We start from the raw sequence: 23804 nt of genomic DNA, 5'->3' as shown, positions 1-23804 counted from the left end.
ATAAATATGGCAACGGGTATTTACAGAAGGAAGGGTGTTATTACGGAAAAAGCTAACAGCACAACGTTTATTTTCCCCCCACAATCTTTCATACAGGAACTAACAAATTGAACTTGCAAAAGCACTAAAACATCACATGTAAACCCAGCTAACAGAAAAATACATTCACAAGCGTTGGTGGTGGTGGTAGTGGTGGTGGTGGTGTGTGTGTGTGTGTGTGTGCGTGTGCGTGTGTGCGCTGTGGATCAGTGTTTAAGAAACAGAAGGGAGACTTTGGCACGGCTCGATTTTCCAGTCTATAGTTGCATGAAGTTTACAATCAAGTTGCCTCATAAAAAAGAACACAATATTCAATACCACAATACAAAATAAACCATGTTCTTCCACGTTACTTAAAAAGAAACGGGGTAAACTAAAAAGAAAAGAAAAAGCCCATCACTTGGGGGAGGAGAGGCAGAGAGGAAGGCAATTCTTACAAATGGACCAACTTCTATACACCAAGAAGCCATTAAAACCACCTCGGAGAAGGAAGGAGGCGGCCGCTATGTACACAGTTTGTCAGACCACCGAGGGCAGGCGGGGAGGGAGAGCGGGCGCGGGGTGAGGCGAGGGGCGGGGGGGGGGGGGGGGGGCGATATTTTTCTATGTTTTCTTTTTTTGTTTTTTATTTCTTATTTTCTATTTTCAGTTTCCGAGACTCCGGGAGGAGGGATGTTTTTGCTTTTCATGCCTAGATTATTTAAAAAAAACAGAAAACAAAAAACAAAACAGAACCGTTTAAAAATCCTGCTGCTGGTAAAATCATGTTCATCATCATAAAAATCAGATTCATAATGCGGACGACAGATCGCGGGGCGCTCCCAGGGCGCGGGCCTCGGGGGGCGCAGCGCCCCGGGTGGGGGGCGGGCCGGGCGCGGGCGCGCGCCCCTCACACGTACCACTCGTTGAAGTTGGAGGAGAGGCCGCTGTGGCCCGCGGCCGCCCCGCTGCCCCCGCCGGAGCCGCCCCCGCCCGCCCCGCCGCCGCCGGCGCTGCCCGCCCCGGAGCCGCCGCCCGCGCCCGCACCCGCGCCGCCCGCGCCGCCCCGGTGCACCGCGGACACCGCGGCCGCTGCGGCCGCTGCAGCAGCCGCCGCCGCCGGGGAGAGGTTGGAGCTGCTCTGGGGCTCCGCGCTGGGGGACACCAGCCCCGGGGGCGTGGACGACTCGTAGCCAGAGCTGGCCGCGGGCGAGGACTCCGAGCCCTGGGGCGAGGACTCATGGACCTGCAAGACAAAAGCCGGGAGGGGAGAGCAGAGGGGGCTGGGTGTGAGTGCAGCTGCTGTGGGGCCGCGCCCCGGGGGTACGGCCGAGACCAGCGCCCCGGCCGCCCCGGCCCCGGGAGAGGGGCTGCCCTGCCCGCGCCTCCCCAGGCCGGCAGGTTGCCCGGTTGCGCGCCGGCCACGGGCGCAGCGCCTCGCCCTCCCGGCCTCCCGGCCTCCCGGCTGGTACCTTCATGTGTTTCCGCAGCGAGCTGGGGTGCGTGTAGGACTTGTCGCACATCTTGCACAGATAGGGCTTATCGGAGGTGTGGACGTGCATGTGCTTCTTCCTGTCACTGCTGTTGGCGAAGCGCCGGTCGCAGCCCTCGAACTCGCACTGGAACGGCTTCTCCCCTGAGGGCGGCAGACACGGGCCCTTGCTGTGCACCCCCAGAACACCCCCAGCCCCAGCCCCCTTCCAGGGGGCGAGACCTGGGAGCAACAGCGGCCACAAGGGCCCAGGTCCCTGGGGTAGGTCCTACCCTACCCGCTTCTCCGGCAGATGCAGCGGATGGAACGAAGCGCCTGCCCCACCTGCACACCCAGCGCGCGCGTTTAATTCGGCCCTTGCTTTCCACACTGATGTCTGCCTCCCCAGGCTGGTAAGGAATTTGGGGTGGCACCCTGGGCCCTGCCTGCCTTTCCACACTGCTTCTTGGATTCGCAGCTTCTAACAAGTTGGTCTCACCATGGAGAAGCTGTTATTATGACAAAATATTTGGGGCATTATCAGCATCACACAGGCTGCTGTCGGTGCCTTTCCCGGGCCAGTAGGCAATCCATTTGGAGTTGCTGTGTGTTGTTTAGGGACTGGGCTGTGGAGAGCAACTGAGCCAGGATTTTTCATCCAAAATTCTGCAAACTGAATTCACCGTAATTTTTGCCTCATTTCTAGTCTCAAAAAAAAAAAAATATGTTGGCGAAATAAGGTTAGGATCAGCCATAAGGCAGCACGGGGTGATGGCAGGGAGGGAGAGGCTGGGCGTCAGCAAAGGCTTTCAGAATCTCCCTGTTTTAATTTTCTGCCGGTTCCTGCGTCCTGCTGCCAGAATTCCAAATGCTTGGAGTCATTTAGAGGTGTGAGAACTCAAACATGGTTCCACTTGGAAAAGGAACCATTTAACGTTAAATTCCATTAGCACCTAAATTGTTTTTTAAAGACATCCGCTCAGACACAGGACTCGAAAGCGAGCATTTCATGCAAATAAATTTCTCAAATTTTAAACCTTGTTAAAAGCTTGTCTCGCACCTCGGCTCCCTCCCTCCCCGGAAGAGAACAATAGGCCTCTGGCGCATCCCCTCTACGGAGTAAATATTGACTGGGGAAGTTGCTAAAACATTTGGCTTTCTCTTAGGAAATCGCCTGGCACGATTTTGGCTGGGACCTGGTCAGAGATGAATAATCTACGAACTGAGAGCTGCGTCCTCTCCAGGCGCGCTCCGCCCTCACGCGATCGCCCCGCGGGGCCGCGCTGTCCCCAGCTCCAGCTGACCCGGCTGCTGGTCCAAGTTTGGAATAGCAAACTCTGGTGCCCATTAGGGAATTGCACAAACTGCTGCGAAACCCCCGTACAGCCCGGCGACCCACCCCGAGATGAGCTTTAAAAACACTTTTAGAAAACCGAAGAATGCTCTCCAGCTAGCTACGCTGCCCCTCACCCCGCCAGATTCATTTCATGGGGGAGTCCCGGGAAGGACGTTTGGATCCCCGGGAAATGAAGGAGGAAAACACACAGGCCACCCAAGCGCGGAAACACATCCAGAGCCGAAAAACAGACACGCTGGCTGGCCAAACCTTCTCTAGGCTCAATTCCCGGGCACCGAGTTGGAGGACAGTTTTATTTTGTGCATCCCACTTAAAACGGAAATTATTAAGCGGGGTTGAGCAAAGAGCCACTGCATCCCACCCAGAGCACACATCTGACGATGCCCGGACGGTTCAAAGCTCCTTTTCCGCACATGGAAAAATCCAACCTAATGAGAGCCTCTCGCTCTCCAACAACAACAAGCCGCGGGCGCTCTCGCGCGCACAGGCACCTCCCGTGCCCGGGGCAGGCGCAGGCGGCCGGCGCGCTCCTCCCGGCCGCCGCCTCTGCCCTCCGCGCCCGCGAGCCCCGTCCCCGTCCAGCCCGCGGTTACCTGTGTGGGTCCTTTTGTGGATCTTGAGGTTCTCGGAGCGCGCGAAGACCTTGCCGCAGCCCGGGAAGGGGCAGGGGAAGGGCTTCTCGCCGGTGTGCACGCGGATGTGGTTGACCAGTTTGTATTTGGCCTTGAAGGGCTTGCCCTCGCGCGGACACTCCTCCCAGAAGCAGACGTGGTTGCTCTGCTCCGGGCCGCCGACGTGCTCCACGGAGACGTGGGTCACCAGCTCGTGCATGGTGCTGAAAGTTTTGTTGCAGCTCTTCTTGGGGTTGCTCAGCTGCTCCGGGTCGATCCACTTGCAGATGAGCTCCTGCTTGATACACTGCTGCCGCATGTACCGGAAAAAGGCACCGGGGTGGTGGTGGTGATGGTGGTGGTGGGCCGCGGCCGCTGCCATGTTCATACCCATGTTCATATTCATGGGGCCGTACTGGTTGTGGAGCTGCGCGGCCGAGTAGGGGTCGGTTCGCGGGCTGGCCACCTGGCGGTACTGCTCCGAGCGCCCGAACACTTCGCCGGGCAGCCCGAGGCGCATCTGCCCGTTGAGCACATTCTGGGAGCCGTGCGGCCCGTGCTGCTCCGGGAGGCCGGGGAACAGGAGGTGGCCCTGCGCGTCCGAGTGCGCGTGGTGCAGGCCGCCGGCTCCCGGCCCGAACAGCCCGTGCTGCCCGCCGCCCGGCGCCGAGTCCCCGAAGCCGCGGCTGCGGAAAAGGAAGTCCCGGGTGGAGTTGAAGGGCGGCCCCGAGTAGGAGCCGACGTGCGCCGCGTGGGGCCCGAGCGCAGCGGCGGCCGCGGCCGCGGCGGCCGAGCCCGGGTAGGCGCCGGGGCCCTGCGACGTGAACGCCGAGCTCTGGCCGGGGGACAGCTCGTGCGCGCCCGGGTTGAGCTTGAAGGCGCCCATGTGCGCGGCCGCGGAGTCCACGAAGCCGTTCTGCGCCGCCGCCAGGCTCAGCTCGCGGTCCTGCATCTCGGCGGCGGCTGCGGCCGCCGCGGCCGCCGAGTGGTGATGGTGGCGCGCGAAGCTGCCCACCCCGATGGCCGGGAACTGCGGCCCCGCGTCCAGGAGCATGGCCAGCGTGCCCGCCCGCCCCGCCGGCCCCGGCGAGCCGCGCGCCTCCGCCTCGGCGCCCACTCCGGGCCCGCGCGCGCTGCGTCCGGCGGCCGCCCCGCTCCGGCCGCGGGCGGCTCAGCCCCGGGAGCCGCGCTCCTGCGCCCGCCGCGCCGCCGCCGCCGGGATGAGCTTCGGGCGGCCGGGCGCGGGGCTCGGGCGCGGGGAGGACGAGGCGGCCGCGGCGGAGGAGGCGCGGGAGGAGGAGGAGGAGGTGGAGAAGAGTCCAAAGCCAGGCGCAGAACCAAAGTGTATTAAAGGAGCTGCGGCGGGGGCGGGCGGGCGGCCGGGGGAGGGCGGGCGGGAGGAGGGAGCGGGAGGGAGGCGCGGGGAGCCGAGCGGAGAGGGGGGCCGGCGGGGGGCAGCGCCGCGCCGCGGCCCCCACCCCTGCGCGCACCCGCGCGCACGCACCCGCGCCCGCTCGCGCGCCGGGGCCGGGGCCGGGGCCGGGCGGCAGATCCCGCGGCGGCGGCGGGGCCTCGGGGCCGGAGCGCGGCGGCCGGGCGGGGAGCTCCGCGCTCGGGCCCCGGCTCGGCGCGCCCGCGGCGCCACCTGACCGCGGCGGGGGCGCCGGGGCGGCGGGCAGAGGCCGGGCGCCCTCTCCGCGGCGCGCGCGGTCGGCCGCTCCCGCCCCCGCGCCCGGCTCGCGCCGCCCCGCGCGCGGCGGGTATTGTTCGGCGCGGCGGCCCGGCCCGGCCCGGCCCTCCCCGCGCGCTCAGCCCGCCGCGGCCTCCGCGCTGCGCATTGGCTGCGCCGCGCGCTGGAAACTTGCGGCGCCCGAGTCCCCCGGAGGAAGGCGGCTGCGCGCCGCGCCCTCTTTCTTTAAGTTGCCCGGGGAGGCGGGGAGAGGGGCTGTGGGAGGGGAGAAGGCCGCGGGCGGGGAGGGAGGCTGCGCCGAAAAACAATAACAACAATAAAAAGTGCTCTCCGGCGCGCCCCCCGCGCCCGGGCGGCCCCGGCGCTGGCGGCTGGCCCCGCGAGCCCCGGACGGCGTCCGCGCCCCGGCCCGCGCCCCCGGCCCGCGGGCCCCTCCCGGCCGCGGCGCGCTCGGCTCTCCGCGCGGCCGCCTCTGTATTTTGGGGAGCGCCGCCGACGCCGCAGCCTCTTATTTTTTATTTTTTGTCCCCTCCTTTCCTCCCCCTCCCCCCGCGCCCCGCCCGCCCCGGCCTCCGGCTCCCTCCCGCGCGCTCCGGGCCCGGCCTCCCGGCCACGCCGCCCCTTTAACGGAGGCGCCCGCCCCGCCCGCCCCCCGGCGCCGCCATTGGCCGCCGCCGCCCCGTCAATCCGGCGCCCCCGCCCCGGCGCCCGTCCGCGCTCCTCCCCCGCGCCCCGGCGCGCCCCGGCCGCCGCGGACCGTGGCCGCCCGCCGGACCCGCGAGCCGGCCGCGTCCCGCCCGCGCCCCGGGGCGGCGGCTCCCCGCGCCGGCCGGCCGCGCCGCCCCCGGCGTCTTCGGGGCCGCACCGCGGGGCCGGGCGCGGCGTCCTTGGCGGCCGCGAGGGCGCGACACCCCGTCCCGCGCCCCCCCGGGCCCGGCCGCTCCCGGCGCAGCGACAATGGCCAGCCCGGGCCGCGCGGGGAAGGGCTCGCGCCGGGCCTCGGGCCTCCTGCCCCGCGGCTCGCGACACCCAGCCCCGGGCCCCCCCGGGAGCGCGCGCCGAGGCCGGCCCGGGGGTCCGCCGGCCAGGGAGGCACGCCCCCTATTAGCGGCTCCCCCCGCCCCCCAACACTGGCTCCGTAAACTTGCTGAGCGGCTCTGAGGACGCAGGTGCAGAACGGTGGCCGGGAACGCCCGGGCCAGGGCGCGCCCCCGGCCTCCCGCTCTCCGGACGCTCACCCAGACCCGCCCCCCCACCCCACCCCGGCCGCTCGGCGCGCTCCGCGCCCCCGGCGCCCCCCGGCCGCCCGCGTCCCGCTCCGATCCCGGCAGTAAACACTGGGCGGCGGCCCCGCGCGGAGGGAGTTGTGTGGAGTCGCGTAAAGGCCGTGCCGGCCTCGGGGCGGGGTCCCGGGCGCGCGGGCCGCGGCCCCGTGGGGTGGGGAGTGTGGGCCGCCCCGGCGCGCGTCCAGGCCGGCCTCCGGCCTCCGGCCTCCGGTCGGCTGCGGGCCTGCGGCGAGGGCACCTCCAGGCTGGCGCGGGCGGGCGCGCTCCGGAGAGGCTCTCCACGCCTTCCCCGGAGCGGGGGCCGCCCGCACCCCATCCCCGGCGGAGGCCGCGCGCGAGGCTGCCCCCGGGGCCCCGCCGGGCCTGCCTCGCGGCCCTGGGGCTCCCGCGCCCCCCGCCCGCCGCCCGCCCGCGGGCCCCAGGCCGGCGCGGACGTTCCCTGCCGCGCGCGGCTGCCCGAGCGGGGAGGTCGCCCGAGCGGGAGCCGCAGGCCCGGAGGCGCGGACGCGAGGCCTTTCCGCGCCGCGCTGGCGAGCAGCTCTGCGCCCGTTCACAGATCCCTGGGCCTTGCCACAAAATTCAAGTAAGAGAAAACAACCAACGTGCGTTTCCAAATTTCATGTTGAAAGGAAATCAACAAAAGCGCGGGAATTGCGCGGCGGCTCGCGGGAGCTGGGGCTCCGCTCTCCCGCCGGCGCGGGCGGCCTCCGGCTTTGGGGGTCTCTGGAGGTCCGAGCCCTGAAGCTGCCACTGGCCGCAGCCGCTGCAATAAGGGGCCGTGCCCTCCCGCCTGCCCCCCTTTCTCTGAGGGGGGGTCGGGGGAGGCTGGGAGGAAGAGCTAGTCCCAAGCCCGGGAGTTTGCCGGGGAGCTGCAGACCTCGCCTTCCCTGCACAGGAAGTGGACTTCGTGTTCACACGCCTTTCTCTGCATAAAGGGGCGGGGGGGGGGCGCGCAAATGCCAACCTGCCCCACCCCCAGCAGAGGCACCTGAGAGAGAAAGAGGAATCTCCAGGCAGAGGCTGCCCTGCAACACTGAATTATTATTTTTTTTAATTGCCCAATGCACAGTCTTTAGCACTTGTTTATTTCACTCGTCCATTTATGGGGGGAGGGGGCGAGAGTGGGGTGAGGATAGCTGGAATAGCGCGCTCCCAAAATAGCTCCAAAAGGAAATATTTCCCTAGGCCGGTCTTGCGAAGCGCAGGCCTGCGCGGCCCGAGCCCGCCTTCCTTTTCTCCTTGCACGCCCCAGACTCCTGCAAGTGTCCCCCTTCCCCACCTTCTGGCCCCCTCCGCGCCCCCCGGCCCCCCTCTTCTCCGACCCATTCTCTCCGCTCGCTTTGATGCCCCCCGGCAGCGGCCGCGGTGCGGGCCGGCGCGGCTGGGCGCTCGCGGGCGCGGGGCGCGGGGGCGGCCGCCTTAGTTCCCGCCGGAGACGCGGCGGGCCGGGCGCTCCGGGCCTTTCTTCGCCGGCTCCAGTTCTCCCCTCTCTGCGGGACACAGAGGAGCTGAGCCAAGTTCAAAGTCACGTCGCCGGCCCCGCTCAGAAGTGCTTTATTTCACCACAAACCGCAAAACCCCTTCCCTCGTGACACGGTATTTTTTTTTTTTTTAAGAAGGACAGGGAAGAAAGCAAGAGAGCAAGAGGGGGAAAAAAAAAAAAACCCAACCCTGCAAAGGCTTTCAGAGCTATTGCCTCAAAAGTGGATTGGGGTTCCTGGCAGAAGCTGGAGAAAGCAGCCCAGCGGCTGCCGCCATTCGCCGGTGAACTGAGCTTTTCAACAGGTTTGGGAAGGGCGCGTCCTTACCCAGGGCCGCCCAGGGCCCCACAACTGTCCCCAGCGGGCAAACCAGTCCCCTCTAGGTCTTCCACGATTCCCTGGCTCTCTCCCCGAGCCCGCGCCCGCCTGGGCTGCAGCCTGGGGCAGGCAGGCCGGGAGCTTCTGCTGAGCGGGGGTGTCCCCTGCGTGGAGGGGCCCTGGGCGCGCCGCAGGCGTCCATGTCTCCGCGCGCAGAGGGAAGGGTTTGGGGGGAGGGGGTGGATCTGGTTCCTCTTCAAAACACAGAAAATCCCAACGCTGGGACACCGGTCACTGAGCTCCTCCTTGAGGTGTGTGGGCCCATGAGTGGTGGACTGGGCTCTTGTGTGTGATGAGTGTTTGGTGTCCCTACACGTACAAACGGTGCGGGTGCGCACAGCGCAGGGCTGTCCTGCTGGCCCGGGGGAAGCCAAAATCAAGCAAACACAACCAACCTTTACATTAGGAAGCAGAAACCCCTGGTGACCACTGCATTCCATTTTTTCATTTTCCTTTTAAGGGGTAAAAATGGAGGGGGAAGACACAGGATCAACCATGTGGAATCAGCCATAACTGGGTTATAAAAAGCCCCTCTATAAAACAGATGCTTGCCAGCATTTTTGTGATAGGGATGTAAAGTTTGTGTATTTGTCATTAGGAGTTCTGGGAAAAGAAAAAAAAAAAAAAGGCACCGTAGAGGTGACAGCGGTTGTGGTTTTGCAAAAGGAAGAGACCTAACTGTCCTTATTTGGTCCCCTAGAAGGGTTGGTTCTGCTGCTGCAAAACAAGGCAAAACAAGCCATCTATGTACACCAGATTGAAAGAGGGAGGATTTCTCAGGATTTCAACACCGTCCTGTGCATCAGACTCATAAATTCAACAAGATCATCAAGAGGATATTAAGTTGCAGGTCACCTTTGATTCAGCCCTCTCCCCACTCCTGGGCTGGGTGACCTCTGACCCATGAAGGACCACATGGGTGGTGCGGGAGCCCACTCTGCAAACCCACCAAGAACAAAAGTTCTTTTGTCAGAGCTTTAGGGAAGTGTCAAGTAAAAGGGGGGTCTGTAATGTAAAAGAAGGGGAATCTGTGAAAATCTCCGCCAAGGTTGTAACTTTTAAATACCATATTTAAGAAGGGGAAGGTTGCAGGGAGGTGGGAGGTACGGGACAAGGCAAGGCCTTGCTCATCAACCACAAGAACTTCTCTTCTTCCTACACTTAAAATTTACTGTTCTGTAACTGGGTTATAAAAAGCCCTTCTATAAAATAGATGCTCACCAGCATTTTTGTGATAGGGATGTAAAGTTTGTGTATTTGCCATTAGGAGTTCTGGGAAAAGAAAAAAAAAAAAAGGCACCGTAGAGGTGACAGTGGTTGTGGTTTTGCAAAAGGAAGAGACCTAACTGTCCTTATTTGGTCCCCTAGAAGGGCTGGTTCTGCTGCTGTAAAACAAGGCAAAAATAAAACACACCCCCCCCCCCCAAAAAAAAAAGAACAGGAGGCCTTAGCTTACCTAAATGTATTTAAGTATTTTGAGGACTGGTATTCTTTGGGCTCCCAGGGGAACAGACATCCAGGGAGGTTGAACACCGGTGACAGACGAGCAGCTTTCCAATAAACTGCAGTATTATTGCAATAGACTTTGTAATACAATTTATGCTGTCATTCATAAATAACAATGCCATATGCCAACCATATTGCTTACACAAGTAAATCCGTCAACGTGTCACTGTTTGATTTATCTCAACAGCTTCTTCAAATATTGAAGTATAGATATTGGAAGGGGTCTGGACCCAGGGGGAAGTACCCATGAAATTTGAGTTAAAAAAAAAAAGAAACACCCCACCCCACAAACCTCTGCTTCTCCTTTATCCCCCATCCAAAAACATCCTAAAGGATAAAGAAGGAAGCACATCTTAGAGCCAATATAAATAAATATTGGGTGGTTATACAACCGCGAACACATTGGGGAGTCTTGTGGTTCCTTTTTTGACCTCCTAAGGATATTTTAAAACACAACAATTAGGCATTTCCCAAGAAATTGCCAAAACGAATGGGTCAAAGGCCATTGTCCAACAATCTCCATCTTTGAGGGAGAAAATGATTGATAACCAAATGAGAATATTTGAAGACAGGCCAGTTTTACTCAACTTATTTTTCTATTAGTCAGGAAGGAAAGGGAGTCATCATTTTTCGAGAACTTGTAACCACTAAGGTCAAGTGGACATGGGGTGGGTCCAGTTCTCCACTCTCTAAAAGAAAGCCTAACCCCCTGGACTCCCACCTCTCAGCCGGCCACCTAATCCCAATCCTCAGCCTTTGTGTTGCCTTTTTTTTTTTTTTTTAAATCGTTAAATTCATGTACATGGGACAAGGCTCATAAACTTTAACAAGAAGCACATTTGGGTGCCCTCTTGGCCCCACCAGCATCCGTGGATCCGGGGGGCTCAGCGCGCGCGGCGAGGGCGGGAAGCCGAGGCAACTCTCGCCCAGAGGCTGAGACTCGCGCGGCGCTGCGGACTCCCCAGGCCCAGGGCCGGGGTGCGGCTCCCACGGGGTCCCCGCGCCAGGGGCAGGAGGCTGGGGAATCTCGTCCCTGCAGGGCCGGCGCCCCTGCTTGGCGAACCCGCTGGGGAAAGCGCTGGAACCCGACGCCCCAGCACTTCCGGCCGGGACCCAGCTCAGCCAAAAGGCACCTTTGGGCACCTTTGGGCACCTCGCGCCGGCTCCAGAGAGGTCTGAGGTTAGCGCCCCCAGCCACCCCGCTTTACCAGTGTCTGCTAGTAACCCTGCTTCTTCCAGCTGCGCCCTCGCTGCGGCCCTCGGGCTGGGCTTCAAAAGCCTTTGATCCCTCGGGTAACTCGGGGCTCCCCGCTCGCCCTTGAACCCGCCTCTGGCGTGGCCCGAGTGGCACCAGGCGCTCCCACCCGCCCGCACCCAGCCCTCGGCGAGGAGGCGGCCCGCGCGGCAGCCACGCGGGACCAGTAAGCCGGAAAGCAATTGCAAGGCAATAAAAGGCCACTCGGTGGGTCCCCCAGCTCTTTTCTTGTCCACCTCACCGTCCCCGGGTTACCCCCTCCCCCCGCTTGCAGAAACAATCAAACAAAGACTCAAAAGCCAGGAAATGTCCAATTCACTTCCCTTCGAGTTTATTAATTGCCCACACCCATCGTAAGGGAACTTGGCTGTGCTCAGTGAGGAGCTGGGGGACCGCAGTGCCCCCCTCGGCGCGGCGGGAACCCTAAGCGCCAGCTTGGGTATCCCCAGAGACCAGAACTCTTGTCTTTAGGCTGCTGAGCGCGACGTGGGCGCCGGGTCCTGGGCGGACCTGTGTTTCCTGTGCTGCTCACCTCCCCAGGCTCTCCGGCCTTTGGGGCTGGCAGGAGGTTAGGGTTGGGGGTGCAACAGAGAAGCCTGGAAATCGGTGTCCTTCCAGGAGCACCTTTGACTCCAGAAAGGGCATTTACATGGATTGCCCCACGCACCTTTGCTGCAAAAGCGCAGACAAGGGCATGAGTTCTGAGCATCAGCCTTGACCACCAGCACCACCTCGGAAATTTGCAAGAGCCAGCAAAACTACATCTGGAGTCCCCTGCTTAAACACAACAACAACAACACCAGGATTATTTTCTTCAACACCCTGGAAATTGTCAGTGTTTATTTAGGAAGTGTGACACAGTTCTTGGGTCCTTAGAAACTCGGACGTGAGGGGGTTTGATTTGGCTCCCAAATAGCTTGAAAAAGAAAGAGCGCACCTGGGGTCAGGCGGGTCATCACAATAACAAAAAGCACGTCTACAAAATAAAAAGCTCTTTTACAAAGAAAGGCAATCCCGGAAATCCACTTGGAGCCTCCCTGATCACCATCCAGCAAGGCCTATTCTCAGGGTTAATTGGCAGGCGGTTTATTGGCGCCTTATTGGTGCTGATTGAAATTTTGCTCCCAGTTCTTTCTTTTAAGAATTAGCATCACAAGTCGATTTACCTGAGTCAATTATCTTTTTAGGGCCTAGGTTTGGTCATAAATTTTCAAATATTCATTAAAGTCACTTTGTAAATATCTTTTGTCAATCGCCACCCAAATCTCCATTATTTCCTAAGAAAGTCTTTTCTTTTTTAAGGTTTCCATAAAAAGAAATTGATCAGGGAGCTATATTTGAATTAAGACATATTAAATCGATGACAGATACATATCATGCTGTGTTTAACAAGAGTTGTACAAGGAGGCGGGTTCCAGATTCCGCACGGCTCTGCTGCACCATTATTCACATTTTTACAGCTTTTCCTTCATGCCTTCACCCATTAAACCATTAAATTTCAGCAATTCAATAAAACAAAACAGTTATAATTTTGAGGAAAAGCTATTTTGAAGGAGGTGGAGGTACCCATTTTATGGCACAATAAAAATGCCCAACAGTCCATATTAAAGGTTAGGTTGTGTTTAATTTCTTCTTTCTTTATTCATCCATCTTTTTTGTTGTGTTTTTTTTGTTTTGTTTTGTTTTCCTCAACATCTTCAGGAGTGAACGGATGCTGCCATTCTGGATGTATTGATGCTCACTGCCATGAAATTAAAATAGAGGACATTCCTTTGAAGTGTTCTGAGAGGAAAAGAAGATTAGTGGTGACAATTCCAAATATGATGCCTTCTCCGTAACCCATCAGTAGAGGTGGCACAGTCGTCTGTCCACCTTCGCCTGGTCCACTCGAGATGTTTTAACATCTCCGAAAGGAAAAGTGTGAAAGGATTCGTCCCCACCAAATAAAGGCTTGGATTTGGTCACTGCTGTTTATTCCATTTTTTCGTTGTGTTTGCACTCATGCCTTCCTCAGTTCCCCATATTTTGAGCTCCATTGAAGCTTAAGGAAAAAGCCCTTTTAAACTTTGGTTGTAGTATTGTCTTTGTTTGCTTGTCAGTTTTAAAAGAGAAATGACATTCTCAAGGCTCACAGGGAAGGTCCCTGTTAAAACATTGTTCACACCCCTGTCCATGGGACGAGCGAATCGGTTATTTTGAAAATCTTTCTTACTACTTGCAGGACCGTCTCCCAGATGGTTTTAGGAGGTCTATCTTCACTTAAACTTGCAAACGAATTAAGATGGGAACAGGTTTTATTGTAGCCCCCAAGGGGGGGAAAAAAATCACATTTTAGTCATTATCACCTTTTTTTCCCCTTACAAATAATTTTATGCAGGGCAGCAAAATGAGAATTAAAAGCTGTGACTTTAATTTTTTAGCATCTTGGAGCCTGGTCAAAAGAGGCTTCCTTTTTTTAATAGTTGAAGTGACACTTTGGGGCAGTCGAGTTTTGTAGGTGCCACATCTCTCCCCCTCCTAGCCCAAGGAATGCAGGAAACTACTTCTGTTTCTTCAACTGATTGGGTAGCAAGTCCTTGGAACGGATGGGCCCCGCCAGCTTTCAGAGTTTACAGTAAGACACCTCTCGGGCTAGATCAGTTGATTAGAAAATGCCAAGTTAGAGGTGATTCTATCAGTAAATAAACAGCGAGGCTACTGCTTGATTTTAGAAAAGATTTTCCTAATGAATCAATTCTAATTCGTGGTGATTTCAAAGAAACTGTGGTGCACATGTGGAACGTGTTCTGGACCGGAAAGAAAAATCCAACTTTAAAGGACGCTGTTTATTTAGCTGTTTCTCTCTGGAGAGGTGCTGTCTGGCTCGCCCTGCACTGGCTCTCCAGGAGGCAAAAGTCAGACTCGCTACCCGATGCCCCTCCCTCCCCGGCCCCCCCCCCCGTAGACCTCACTGGAGGTGGCAGGTCTAGAACCGACGGACAGGGCGATGACACTTCGAGCCCACTCTCCTGCAGCACGTCGGAGAGTATTTTACGAGTTAAAACGGGGAGGTGAAAGGGCTCCTCTTAGGAAAGATGCATTCTGACTTCACCTGGCGTCTTGCGGGCTCGGCAACCAGGCAGACTTTAAGGTCCTTTCTCTCTCTCTCTCTCTCTCTCCGTTTGTGCGCCCTAGACGGGCGCCCGGTGGATCGGGTGTCCATCCCAAACACCACGGTTCAGAAATCACCTCCGCGAGCACGGCGAGGGCGCACGCTCGCCAGCCCTCCTCGCGCCGGGCGCGGCCCAGGCCTCCTGCAAGGGGAGGAGGTCGCGTTTGGATGCAGAAGCGACGCAAGGCGCAGCGAGCCGGCGCTTTTTGAAGTGGCGGCCTCCCTCCCCCCTCCCCCCAGCCTCCCGCCCCCGGGGGGCCCCGGCCCGCCGCCACCCGGTGCCCTCCGGCCGCGTGCCGGCGCACGCTCCCCGCCCGGCGCGTCGTGGGAGCGCGGGGCTGTGCGCGCGCAGGCTCTGCGCAAACTTTCTGCAAGTGCAACTCGGGCATCCCCGGGGAGGCGGGGACGCGGGGCTCCGCGGAGGAGGGGGCGCGGGGAGCAGGCGAAGGCGGCCGCGAGCCCAGGGGCGGATCCCCGCTGGGCCGGGGGCCTGAAAGGGAGCCAATCGGGCGGCCGCGGCGGCTGCCAATCACGCGGCGCCCTCCAATCCCACCCGTGCCATTTCCAAACTCTGGGTCCCACTGTGCAGCTGCGATGTGGGGCTCGCTCTGCCAATCGCCGGAGGACAGAGCGGGCACGGGGATACGCAGAGTTAGGCGGCCAGGACAAAGAAGTTAAAGAGCGCCGAACACATACATGTTTCTGGAGGCGGGCAGAGGGAAAAACGTGCCCCCGGGGCGGGCCCGTGGGTCTGACTGTGTGGCTCCGATGGAGCCCCCTCTGCGCAAGAGGACCCCGCCAGCGCCGAGAGTAGCGGACTTGGCGGCGGCTCAGGCCGGGCCGCTGCGCCCCGCGACGGGCTTCCCGGCGCCGGCCCGCCCGCGCGCCCACGCCCGGCGCCGCCCTCGGGCCCCGGCCGCCGACCCCGGCGCGGCCGCCGCTCCGCCGGGACCCGAGCGCACGGCCCGGGCGCGCGGGCCTCCCGCCCCGGCGCGCGCGGCGCGGCCCGAGGCCCCGGCGGCCGCGCACCCCGGCGCGGGGACGCACCCCGGCGGCGGGGGCAGGCGCGGCGCGCGGCCCGCGGCGCCCCCGCCCCCGGCCCCTCCCCCTCCGCCCTCCCCTTCCCCCCCGCCCCCCACCCCGCCTCCGCCTGCCCGCGCGGGCTGCGGCACCACCAACAGTGGCGGCGGCGGCAGCAGCGGCAAAGGCCGCAGCAGGGACGTCGTCCTCCGGAGGGACCTGCCCGCCGCGGCCCCCGCGGCGGCCATGCACGGGGCCCCGCTCGCAGGGGAGCAGCGGCCGGGCGCCGGCTCCCCCCGGCCGCCGGCCCCGCCTCCCCCCGCGGCCGGCGTGTTCATCGCGGCCAGCGGCGCCTACGCGGGCCCGGACGGCAGCGGCGGCGCGGCCCCGGCGCTCTTCCCCGCGCCGCGCGACGCGCCGGGGGCGCCCGGGGGCCCCCCGCTCGCGCTCAACGGCCAGATGCGCCTGGGGCTGGCGGCGGCCGCGGCCGCGGCGGCGGCCGAGCTGTACGGCCGCGCCGAGCCGCCCTTCGCGCCGCGCTCCGGGGACGCGCACTACGGCGCGGTGGCCGCCGCGGCCGCGGCCGCCCTGCACGGCTACGGCGCCGTGAACTTCAACCTGAACCTGGCGGCGGCCGCGGCCGCGGCGGCCGGGCCCGGGCCCCACCTGCAGCCGCAGCACCACGCGCCGCCCCCGGCGCCGCCGCCGGCGCCCGCGCCCGCGCCGCGCCCGCACCCGCACCCGCACCCGCGCCACCCCCACCTCGCGGGCGCCGCCGGGGCCTTCCTGCGCTACATGCGGCAGCCAATCAAGCAGGAGCTCATCTGCAAGTGGATCGACCCCGACGCGCCGGCCGGCGGCGCCCAGCCCTGCTCCAAAACTTTCGGCACCATGCACGAGCTGGTGAGCCACGTCACGGTGGAGCACGTGGGCGGCCCCGAGCAGAGCAGCCACGTCTGCGTCTGGCAGGACTGTCCGCGCGAGGGCAAGCCCTTCAAGGCCAAGTACAAGCTCATCAACCACATCCGCGTGCACACCGGCGAGAAGCCCTTCCCCTGCCCCTTCCCGGGCTGCGGCAAGGTCTTCGCGCGCTCCGAGAACCTCAAGATCCACAAGCGCACTCATACAGGTGGGTGTCCCGCCGCCGGCCCGCCCGCGCCGCCGCCGCCGCTCCGGCGCCCGCTCGCCCGCACTTTCCCGCCTCCCGCTGCCGCTGCGCGCGTGCCTACGGCCCGGACATGTGACTTCTGTTTTTTCTCTCCCCCCCTTTTTTTCCATGAATAAGTAATTCGATAGCACACACAGGCCCCGTCCGCGTTCCCACACGGTGGAGTCTCCGGCGCGCCCGCAGCCCCGCCGCCGGCACCGGCACCGGCACCGCGCCCCAGCCGCCCGCCGCCGCCGCGCCCGAGCAGCAGCAGCAGCAGCCGCCGAGGAAGGCGCCCAGGACGGTCGGCAGCCCCCCTCCGCCCGGCCCCGGGAACCTGGGGAGGGCGATGGGCAGAGGAGGCCGGAGCGGAGGCCGCGCCCCGCAGGCGCTTCCCGCCCCACCCGGGGGCAGGCCCCAAGCAGCGACCGCGCCCGGGAGAGCGGGCGCGCAGGGGCGCGTGGGGGTTGCTGCGGAATTGGGGTCACCGGGCCCGGCTCGGCGCGGCCCCCCGGAAGGGGAGGGGAGGTCAGGCCTCGCGGGACGGGGCTCGACAGGCGAGAGGGATGCGCCCTCGTCCCCCCGGGACGGCACGCGCGCACGCACACGCACGCACGCCCTTTGCACACCCCACACATCTGCACACGCACACAACACGGGCAGCTGGCACGGCTGTGCACGCGCGCATCTCCGCGCCCCTCCCGGGGCGGCCGCAGGCCCTGACACCCTCGTTCACGCTTTACCCGGGCGCACCTCCACTCGCACCCGTGCGCACACGCGCGCTCACACGCGCCCCAGCTGTGCAGGGGTGGTTGACGTGTCGTTTTAAAGAAGGTTCTGGGCGGCGGGCAGCGCGAGCTGTAGCGATCCGTGGGCGTTGGGGCCTACCCCCGCCGGGGTGCCTGGGAGAAGCCTCGGCGCTCGGGGACCCCTCGCACCCTCCCCCAGCCCTGCCTTTGGGGGCGCTACGGGCCGGGCTGCGGCGTGGGGCCGGGGAGGGCCGTGCGCCTTGGGCAGGGGCGCTGGAGCGCGCCAGCGCGGGCGGGATCACCCCTGGAGGACACTCCAGTAACCGGGGTTTGCGCTCGGTAATTGCTCGGCTGATTTATCCGCGCTGCGGCGAAGGGGAGGCGGCCCCTGGGCGGGGGCCCGGGGCCTTAGGAGAGGCGCGGGAGCCGGGTGGGGGGCGCCCCGGGCTTGGCGCTGCCCGCGGCCCCCAGGGCGCCAGCTGCTCTCCCGGGAGCGCGGGCCGCGGTGCCGTCGTGGCCGCCGCCTTCGCGGTGCCTCCGCGGGACACTTTCCTCGGCAGTAAACTGGACCCGGCCCGCGGCGCCGGCTGCTCCGGGGGGACCCCCGCGCGCGGTGCTGCCAGATGGCAGGGGCCCGGGGCGCGCAGGCCACAGGAGGGGAGGGCCGCCCCCACCACAGGGAACCCCTGAAAGCGGCGCCTGCGGCCTGGGGTCCCTTCCCCTGGCCGGACCCCCAAGGGAGTGGGTCTGCCCTGGGGCCGACCCAGGCCTGCGCCCTCCGGCCGCCTCGCGCTCGGCCCCTGCGCCCACGGCCGGGGGAGGCAGGGACTCGGCGCCGAAGGGACGGCGCGCGGGTGTGTTCGCGTCGTGCGCGCGGCTGGTACCCCTCGGGGCTCGGGCTGCTCGCGGCCGCGCGCGGGTCCCCCCGGAGCCAGGCGGGGGCCTCCCGTGGGCGCCCTGATCGCGCCGCGTGTTTTTGGCGGCTCCTGGGCCCCCAGCCTCGGAGCTTTGTGTCCAGAGAGGGACGGTCGCGAACTTCCCCCCCTGCCCTGCTGCGCGCCCCTTTGGGGGGGCTCCCAGGGTCCCGGAACAGTCAGATCAAAGGGAGCGATCCCCAGCCGCTCCCCTAGGCCGGCTTCCTGCCCCACGTGCCCAGTCGGGGTTTCCAGCCGCCCCGGGGTCCCCGGGAGAGGGGCTTGCCGGGCCCCGAGTTGGCGCCCCTGGTCCTCTCCACGGCCGAGGGAGCTGGGTTCCCACGCGCCCCTGCTGTTCGGCCCTGCAGCCTGCACCCCGGGGGCTCAGCCTGTGCGGCTGGGTAGCGCCCCAGCCCCCCTGTGCCCCCGGGAGAAAATGGGCAGCTCGATGGCCTTCCCAGCTTTCCCTTCTACGTTCTTCCTCCACCTTTCCTGAACCCCAATGGGTCGCTTCCTTTTACTGGGGCGCCGGCCCCTCTGATCATGCGCAGTGTCGGAGCCAGGCGCGGCCCAGCCTGGTGTTTTCCCCATGCGGGCTGTGCAGGGACGCGAGGATGCCAAACGCAGCCTCCACGGCGCCAGCAGGAGTAGACCCGCTGCAGCCCCATATTGAAGAAAGGCTGCTTTTTTATTTTATATATATATATGTATATATATACGTATATATACATATATATATATATAGTTTTGGGGGGATGCCTTGTTAAATTGCCATCTCCAACCGAAAGTCCAGTACGGGCCGCAGGACGACGAATATCGCGTTGTGATGGAAAACCCTGAACTCTGTGTTTGTTAACGCTCACCATCATTTTTAAAGTTGTGGTTATCACCGTGCTGTGTTGAGCTTCCCCTCTGGTTATCGATCTGCCGGGAGGTCTCTATAAGCAACGTCTAGTTTCATTCCCCAACACTATTTCCAGGCAGAGCAAGGGATAGTCAGGCCCCTGAGCTCTCCCTGCAGAGGCAGCCTGCTGCCCCTTGAAGCAGGTAACATTGGCGAGATTTTAAAAAATTATTTAAAAGGAAACTGAAGTAGGTATATGAAGGGAATAAGAAAAATTCACCACAAAAATTTCTGTACACTAAGATGACTTGATAATAGGTTTTTTACCCCCACCCCGCCCCCGGAAAATTATTCACAGCCAAGGAAAAGGCCTTCGGTTATGCTTCACCCCAGTAGCTGCTGAAATGGAGAGAGACTGCACTTTTTTTTAAATAATTTAAATACGAGGAGAAATGTTGTGCAATAATATGGATGCCAGGATTTGCTTCATTATGGACTCCAGTTCGTCAAGCTCCTAGATCCTAGGATGTTCGGGAAAATTCACGAGATGGCCTGTGTCTCCCTTCTTTAATTTTTTATTTTTGCTCTTTAATTCCAGGGTGCTGTGTGGCTGGGTGTCTGGATGCTTGGATGCATTTCCACTTCCTGGACTGGGGGGGCTCTTGTGCCAGCTTCCTGAGCTGGGGTGTTGAGCTTCAAACCCCCCCCCCCCCCCCCCCCGCCCCAGCCAAAAAAACCCTCTGCTAAATAGCCCATCTCTTTTGGACCACTCAGCAAGGTGGAAAGCTGTTAGATTACCTCCTCCTTGCATCAGGGAAATGCCAGATTCTGCCTGAGGCTTGTGGTCTTTATGAATATTTAAGGTTAGGTTCCTTGAGGCTCTTAATTGCCCTGTAAGTTGTGAGAAGCTGGTGGGGTTACAGAGGCCAGCTACCTCTCCTCTGCCCAGCTAGGCTTGTAAAACATCTAGCAGGGGCCTTGTGTGTGTCACAGGTCCCTCTCTTAAGAGAACAGGATTCTCTTTTATTGCCTATTTTTAAGCTCCGTCACTGAAATCATAGGGAACAAAATTGTCGCTAATATAACATTGCTGCACAGCATTTTTAATCGCGTGTGTGTTTATTTTGCTTCTCTTTTTTTTGACGTTCCTCCCCCAAACATGTGACTTTGGAAGTGTCATTTCATCCACATTTGTCTTGACAGATAAGTCTTGTAAGTTTGCTTGCAAGTTGCCTGTACAGACCCCGACTGCTGGGTCTTCTGTAGGTTTTTCAGTGATGCTTCCTGAACCAGACTCTAGCCATGCTCACCTGGACCCCTTTGGGACCGGAGGGGCTGGCATCCAGCCTCCCACAGGCCCACACCCCAGGAGAAGCCTCCAGGCCAGTGGACCCCAAGCCTAGCCCTGACTCTGGACTGTAGGAATTAGGCTGGGAGTTCATCTTCAAGAAAATGGGAAAATGCATCCTTATTTCTGCTCCAGATCTCTCTCTCAAGTGCGGGGTCCCCGAAAAGCGATTGCTAACATCACCTCTGTTTTGTTGCAGGGGAAAAGCCTTTCAAATGTGAATTTGACGGCTGTGACCGGAAGTTTGCCAACAGCAGTGATCGAAAGAAACATTCCCACGTCCACACCAGCGACAAGCCCTACTACTGCAAGATTCGAGGCTGTGACAAGTCCTACACACACCCCAGCTCCCTGAGGAAGCACATGAAGATTCACTGCAAGTCCCCACCACCCTCGCCGGGAGCGCTGGGCTACTCCTCAGTGGGGACTCCAGTGGGTGCCCCCCTGTCGCCTGGTCTGGACCCAAACAGGAGTCGCTCCAGCACCCTGTCCCCTCAGGTGACCAACCTCAATGAATGGTACGTTTGCCAGGCCAGTGGCGCCCCCAGCCACCTGCACACACCCTCCAGCAACGGGACCACGTCTGAGTCGGAAGAGGAGGAGATGTACGGGAGCTCGGAAGTTGCGCGGACGATACATTAGAATGTATTAGTAATAATAATAACACGCGGGAGTCCTTGGACCATATCCTAACCTGAGACAATGCCGAGCCTGAGACAAACCCCTGACTCAGACTTGCCACCGGGTCTAATTAGCCCTATTTATTCAGTATGAAACCCTATGGTGTTTGTACATTTAATTAATTTAATTAAGATATTTGGGCTTTTTTTTTTTTTTTTTTTTTCTCTTAGAGAACAAACAACAACAACAAAAACAACCACCAAGCTGGACTTGTACGTTGCAGGGGGCTGGACTGGGAGCAGATTGTACCAAGGAAAATGGAGCGATTAGTTAATCGAGATACACACTGCCACGCTCTATCTCTACATATGTATATGTCTTTTTTAAGGGGGGGAGAGAGCATTACGTGAGAACTCAAGACCGCAGCCAGGCCCTCTGTATTTCCTGGAGTGCCTCTCGAATGCCTTTGACACCATGATGGGCTTCTTGGGAGCCTTTTTTGCCTCCTCCTTGGGCCCTAATTCTGCAAAGGCCTCTTGATTGTAAACCACACACTTGCTGCATTTGCCAACAGACTTTGGACTGTACCTATGTCCAAAAATATTTGTACAAGCCTTTTGAGTCCTAATGCTTAAACATTTTAATTTCCACTCTTTTATTACTGATCTCACCGTAACACACTATTTTTATACAGGATTATTTCTCCAGTACCCTGCTTACGTGGTTTTAAAAAAAAAAAAAGATGCAGCAACCTTAATACCTCTCCATATACTGTGCTACTGTGATTTTCCCAGCGAAAGTGGAGAGAGAGAAAAGCTGCTGCAACACACAACTGTGAAACTGATATTTTATAAAACGGAAGTTCAAGTGCTTTCTTTTTCTGAGGTTTTTGTTTTTTTTTTTTTTAATCTGAAATCTCAGACGCTGCCTCTTTACTGTGTCTAAACTCGTGTAATAAAGAGATGACGTTTTAGATCCTAAGTTCTTTGGGAAGCCAAAATGAACAGGCAAGTCTAAGGAGGTGTGATGTTGGCATCATGCCTATTTTTGGGGAAAGCTGGTTTTCACACAGGCCAGCCCCTCTTTTACACTGTTGGACCAACCTTTCCAAAAGTCTTTATTTTTCCAATGCCTGAAACTGCATCTTCATGCATTTTCTTCCACCTGAGCACCAAGCACACAGAGCTCGATCATCATTTGAAAATGACAGTGTGTGAAGTGTATGATTTACATTAAAAGAGGGGAGGGAGTTGCTATACATATTAAAATTTTTAAAAGGTTTAGAGTTACTACCAAACAATGATGAATGTGTGACCTTTGCCAGAGCTGTCAAGCTAGGATAAAAAAGGTCAAGGACCTAGGACAATAACTCTTAGTCAATTTATTTTCCGTTGGTACAACACATCTCGTGGGCAAAATGTGGTCCATCATAAACATCACACAGATACACTCAAGAGCACTAATTTATCCTCAGAGACCCTCAAGACACCCCCCTCCCCAGGGTTTGTAGAAATTTGTTTTGTGTGCTGTGAGTGGTTGATGTAGTCTTGTCATTGTTAATAACTTGTATGTGAACACTATTATTTGTACAGTTGAATTAATTTATTTTCAGATATCATCTGTTTTTTTTGTTTTTTGCTTCTGGAAGAGTTCAAAGACACCAAAGAATTATAATTATACCTTTTGGTGAAAGATTGTTTATGATCCATGGTTTATTTAAGAAGAAGGAAAAAAAAAAGGAAAAAATGGGAAAATATATTTTTAAGCTTACTTGAACGAACAACGTAATGTGAAAATCAGGGCTCTTCCTGCATGTGTTTTTTGCATTGTGTTGACGAGATTATACATAGTTTATAGATATATTATAGTACAGTGCATGGTGCTGTCACTTTGAAAGCCTTTTCAATGTTGTCTTCAGATTGTTACAGTGAATTTGAAACACGCAGACCCTCCTTTATAAAGAAAAGACCGTAAAACTTGAATATAAAATAATTCTACACTTTTTAAAGTTTATTTGATTTTCCTATGATTCACTTTCAAAGCTCTTACAAATAGACAAGAGAAGGTATGAACCGGGGGTGGGAGGGGATAATTTATGTATCGTGAACGTATTCGAGCAAGATATTCCTGATTTATAATGAGTTGTTTTATTTATACAACTTTTTCGCTGGTAGTTTGCACTATTCTTTATTATGCTACAGGTTTATTTATTATGAAACAAAGGAATATGTATTTTATGTATTTTGCCATGCATAGGTTAACTCTTCGCCACAGATTTATGGGTTCCTGATACACCTAAAATAAAACTTCAAATGTGTACCTCCAATAGAGACCAAGCAAGAATGATTATGAAGTAAAACATTTAATAAAGGTATTCTTCCTATGGGTTGCTTATGCTTTACATGGCGGCCTGTTTCTGCCGTTCCCTTACAAAAGAAACAGGTGGCTAATGTAGACAGTAAGTCCTCTTCCCTTGCTCTCTATTTCGTAGCCTCTCTGCAAGCAAGAAGGTCAATTTTTACAGTTTGGGTTAGTTTACAACCTAGTCTAGAAAAGAGTATACTTAGGACTTCTGTCTGGTTCTACCTAACACTGGCATATGTCCAAAGGATGACCATTTTTTCAAAATTAATATCCTTAGGGGTCCTAATCAGTGAAAAGCAAATTCCAGCAATTCTTTGGCACCCAGATGCTAAAAGGGTGAAAAGGAGGGAAAGACAGTGAGGCTTCTAGACACAAAGGTGAAAGCCAAGTTGGCTGAGCTGAACTAGGTACTGAGTCGTAAACACATCTGGAAATCAATGATGGATCCCAACCTTCTCAGGTACTGGGGATCACAATCCAATTTTATTGTGGTTCCTTTGGTGGAAGTTGAGTGGCTATAAGTTATTTAGCCTTGGGGGTGGGGGGGAGGGGTCAGGGGTCAAGGAGAAATTAGGTTTCTTCCCTGGCAACAA

The 23804-nt window shown here is 59.0% G+C and overlaps 2 protein-coding genes across 2 annotated transcripts; one reads left to right on the top strand and one right to left on the bottom strand.

Moving 5' to 3' along the window:
• Positions 1–889: 889 nt before the first annotated feature.
• On the bottom strand, positions 890–4511 carry ZIC2 (Zic family member 2; the record flags this gene model as incomplete). The annotated part of the gene is made up of 3 exons (XM_084235246.1): positions 890–1264; positions 1491–1654; positions 3440–4511. 3 exons carry the CDS (start codon positions 4509–4511, stop codon positions 929–931), a joined length of 1572 nt encoding a protein of 523 aa, XP_084091372.1. The 3' UTR covers positions 890–928.
• A 10446-nt stretch (positions 4512–14957) lies between these two features.
• On the top strand, positions 14958–21113 carry ZIC5 (Zic family member 5). Its single transcript, XM_084235713.1, has 2 exons — positions 14958–16353; positions 20426–21113. The coding sequence occupies exons 1-2, from the start codon at positions 14973–14975 to the stop codon at positions 20866–20868; spliced, it is 1824 nt and encodes a 607-aa protein (XP_084091839.1). The 5' UTR covers positions 14958–14972; the 3' UTR covers positions 20869–21113.
• Positions 21114–23804: the final 2691 nt, after the last annotated feature.

This window comes from Talpa europaea (genome assembly GCF_964194135.1).
Source record: "Talpa europaea genome assembly, chromosome: 6".
Taxonomy (NCBI): Eukaryota; Metazoa; Chordata; class Mammalia; order Eulipotyphla; family Talpidae; genus Talpa; species Talpa europaea.
The sequence above is the reverse complement of the archived record's forward strand: the minus strand, read 5'-3'. Positions and strand labels throughout refer to the sequence as shown.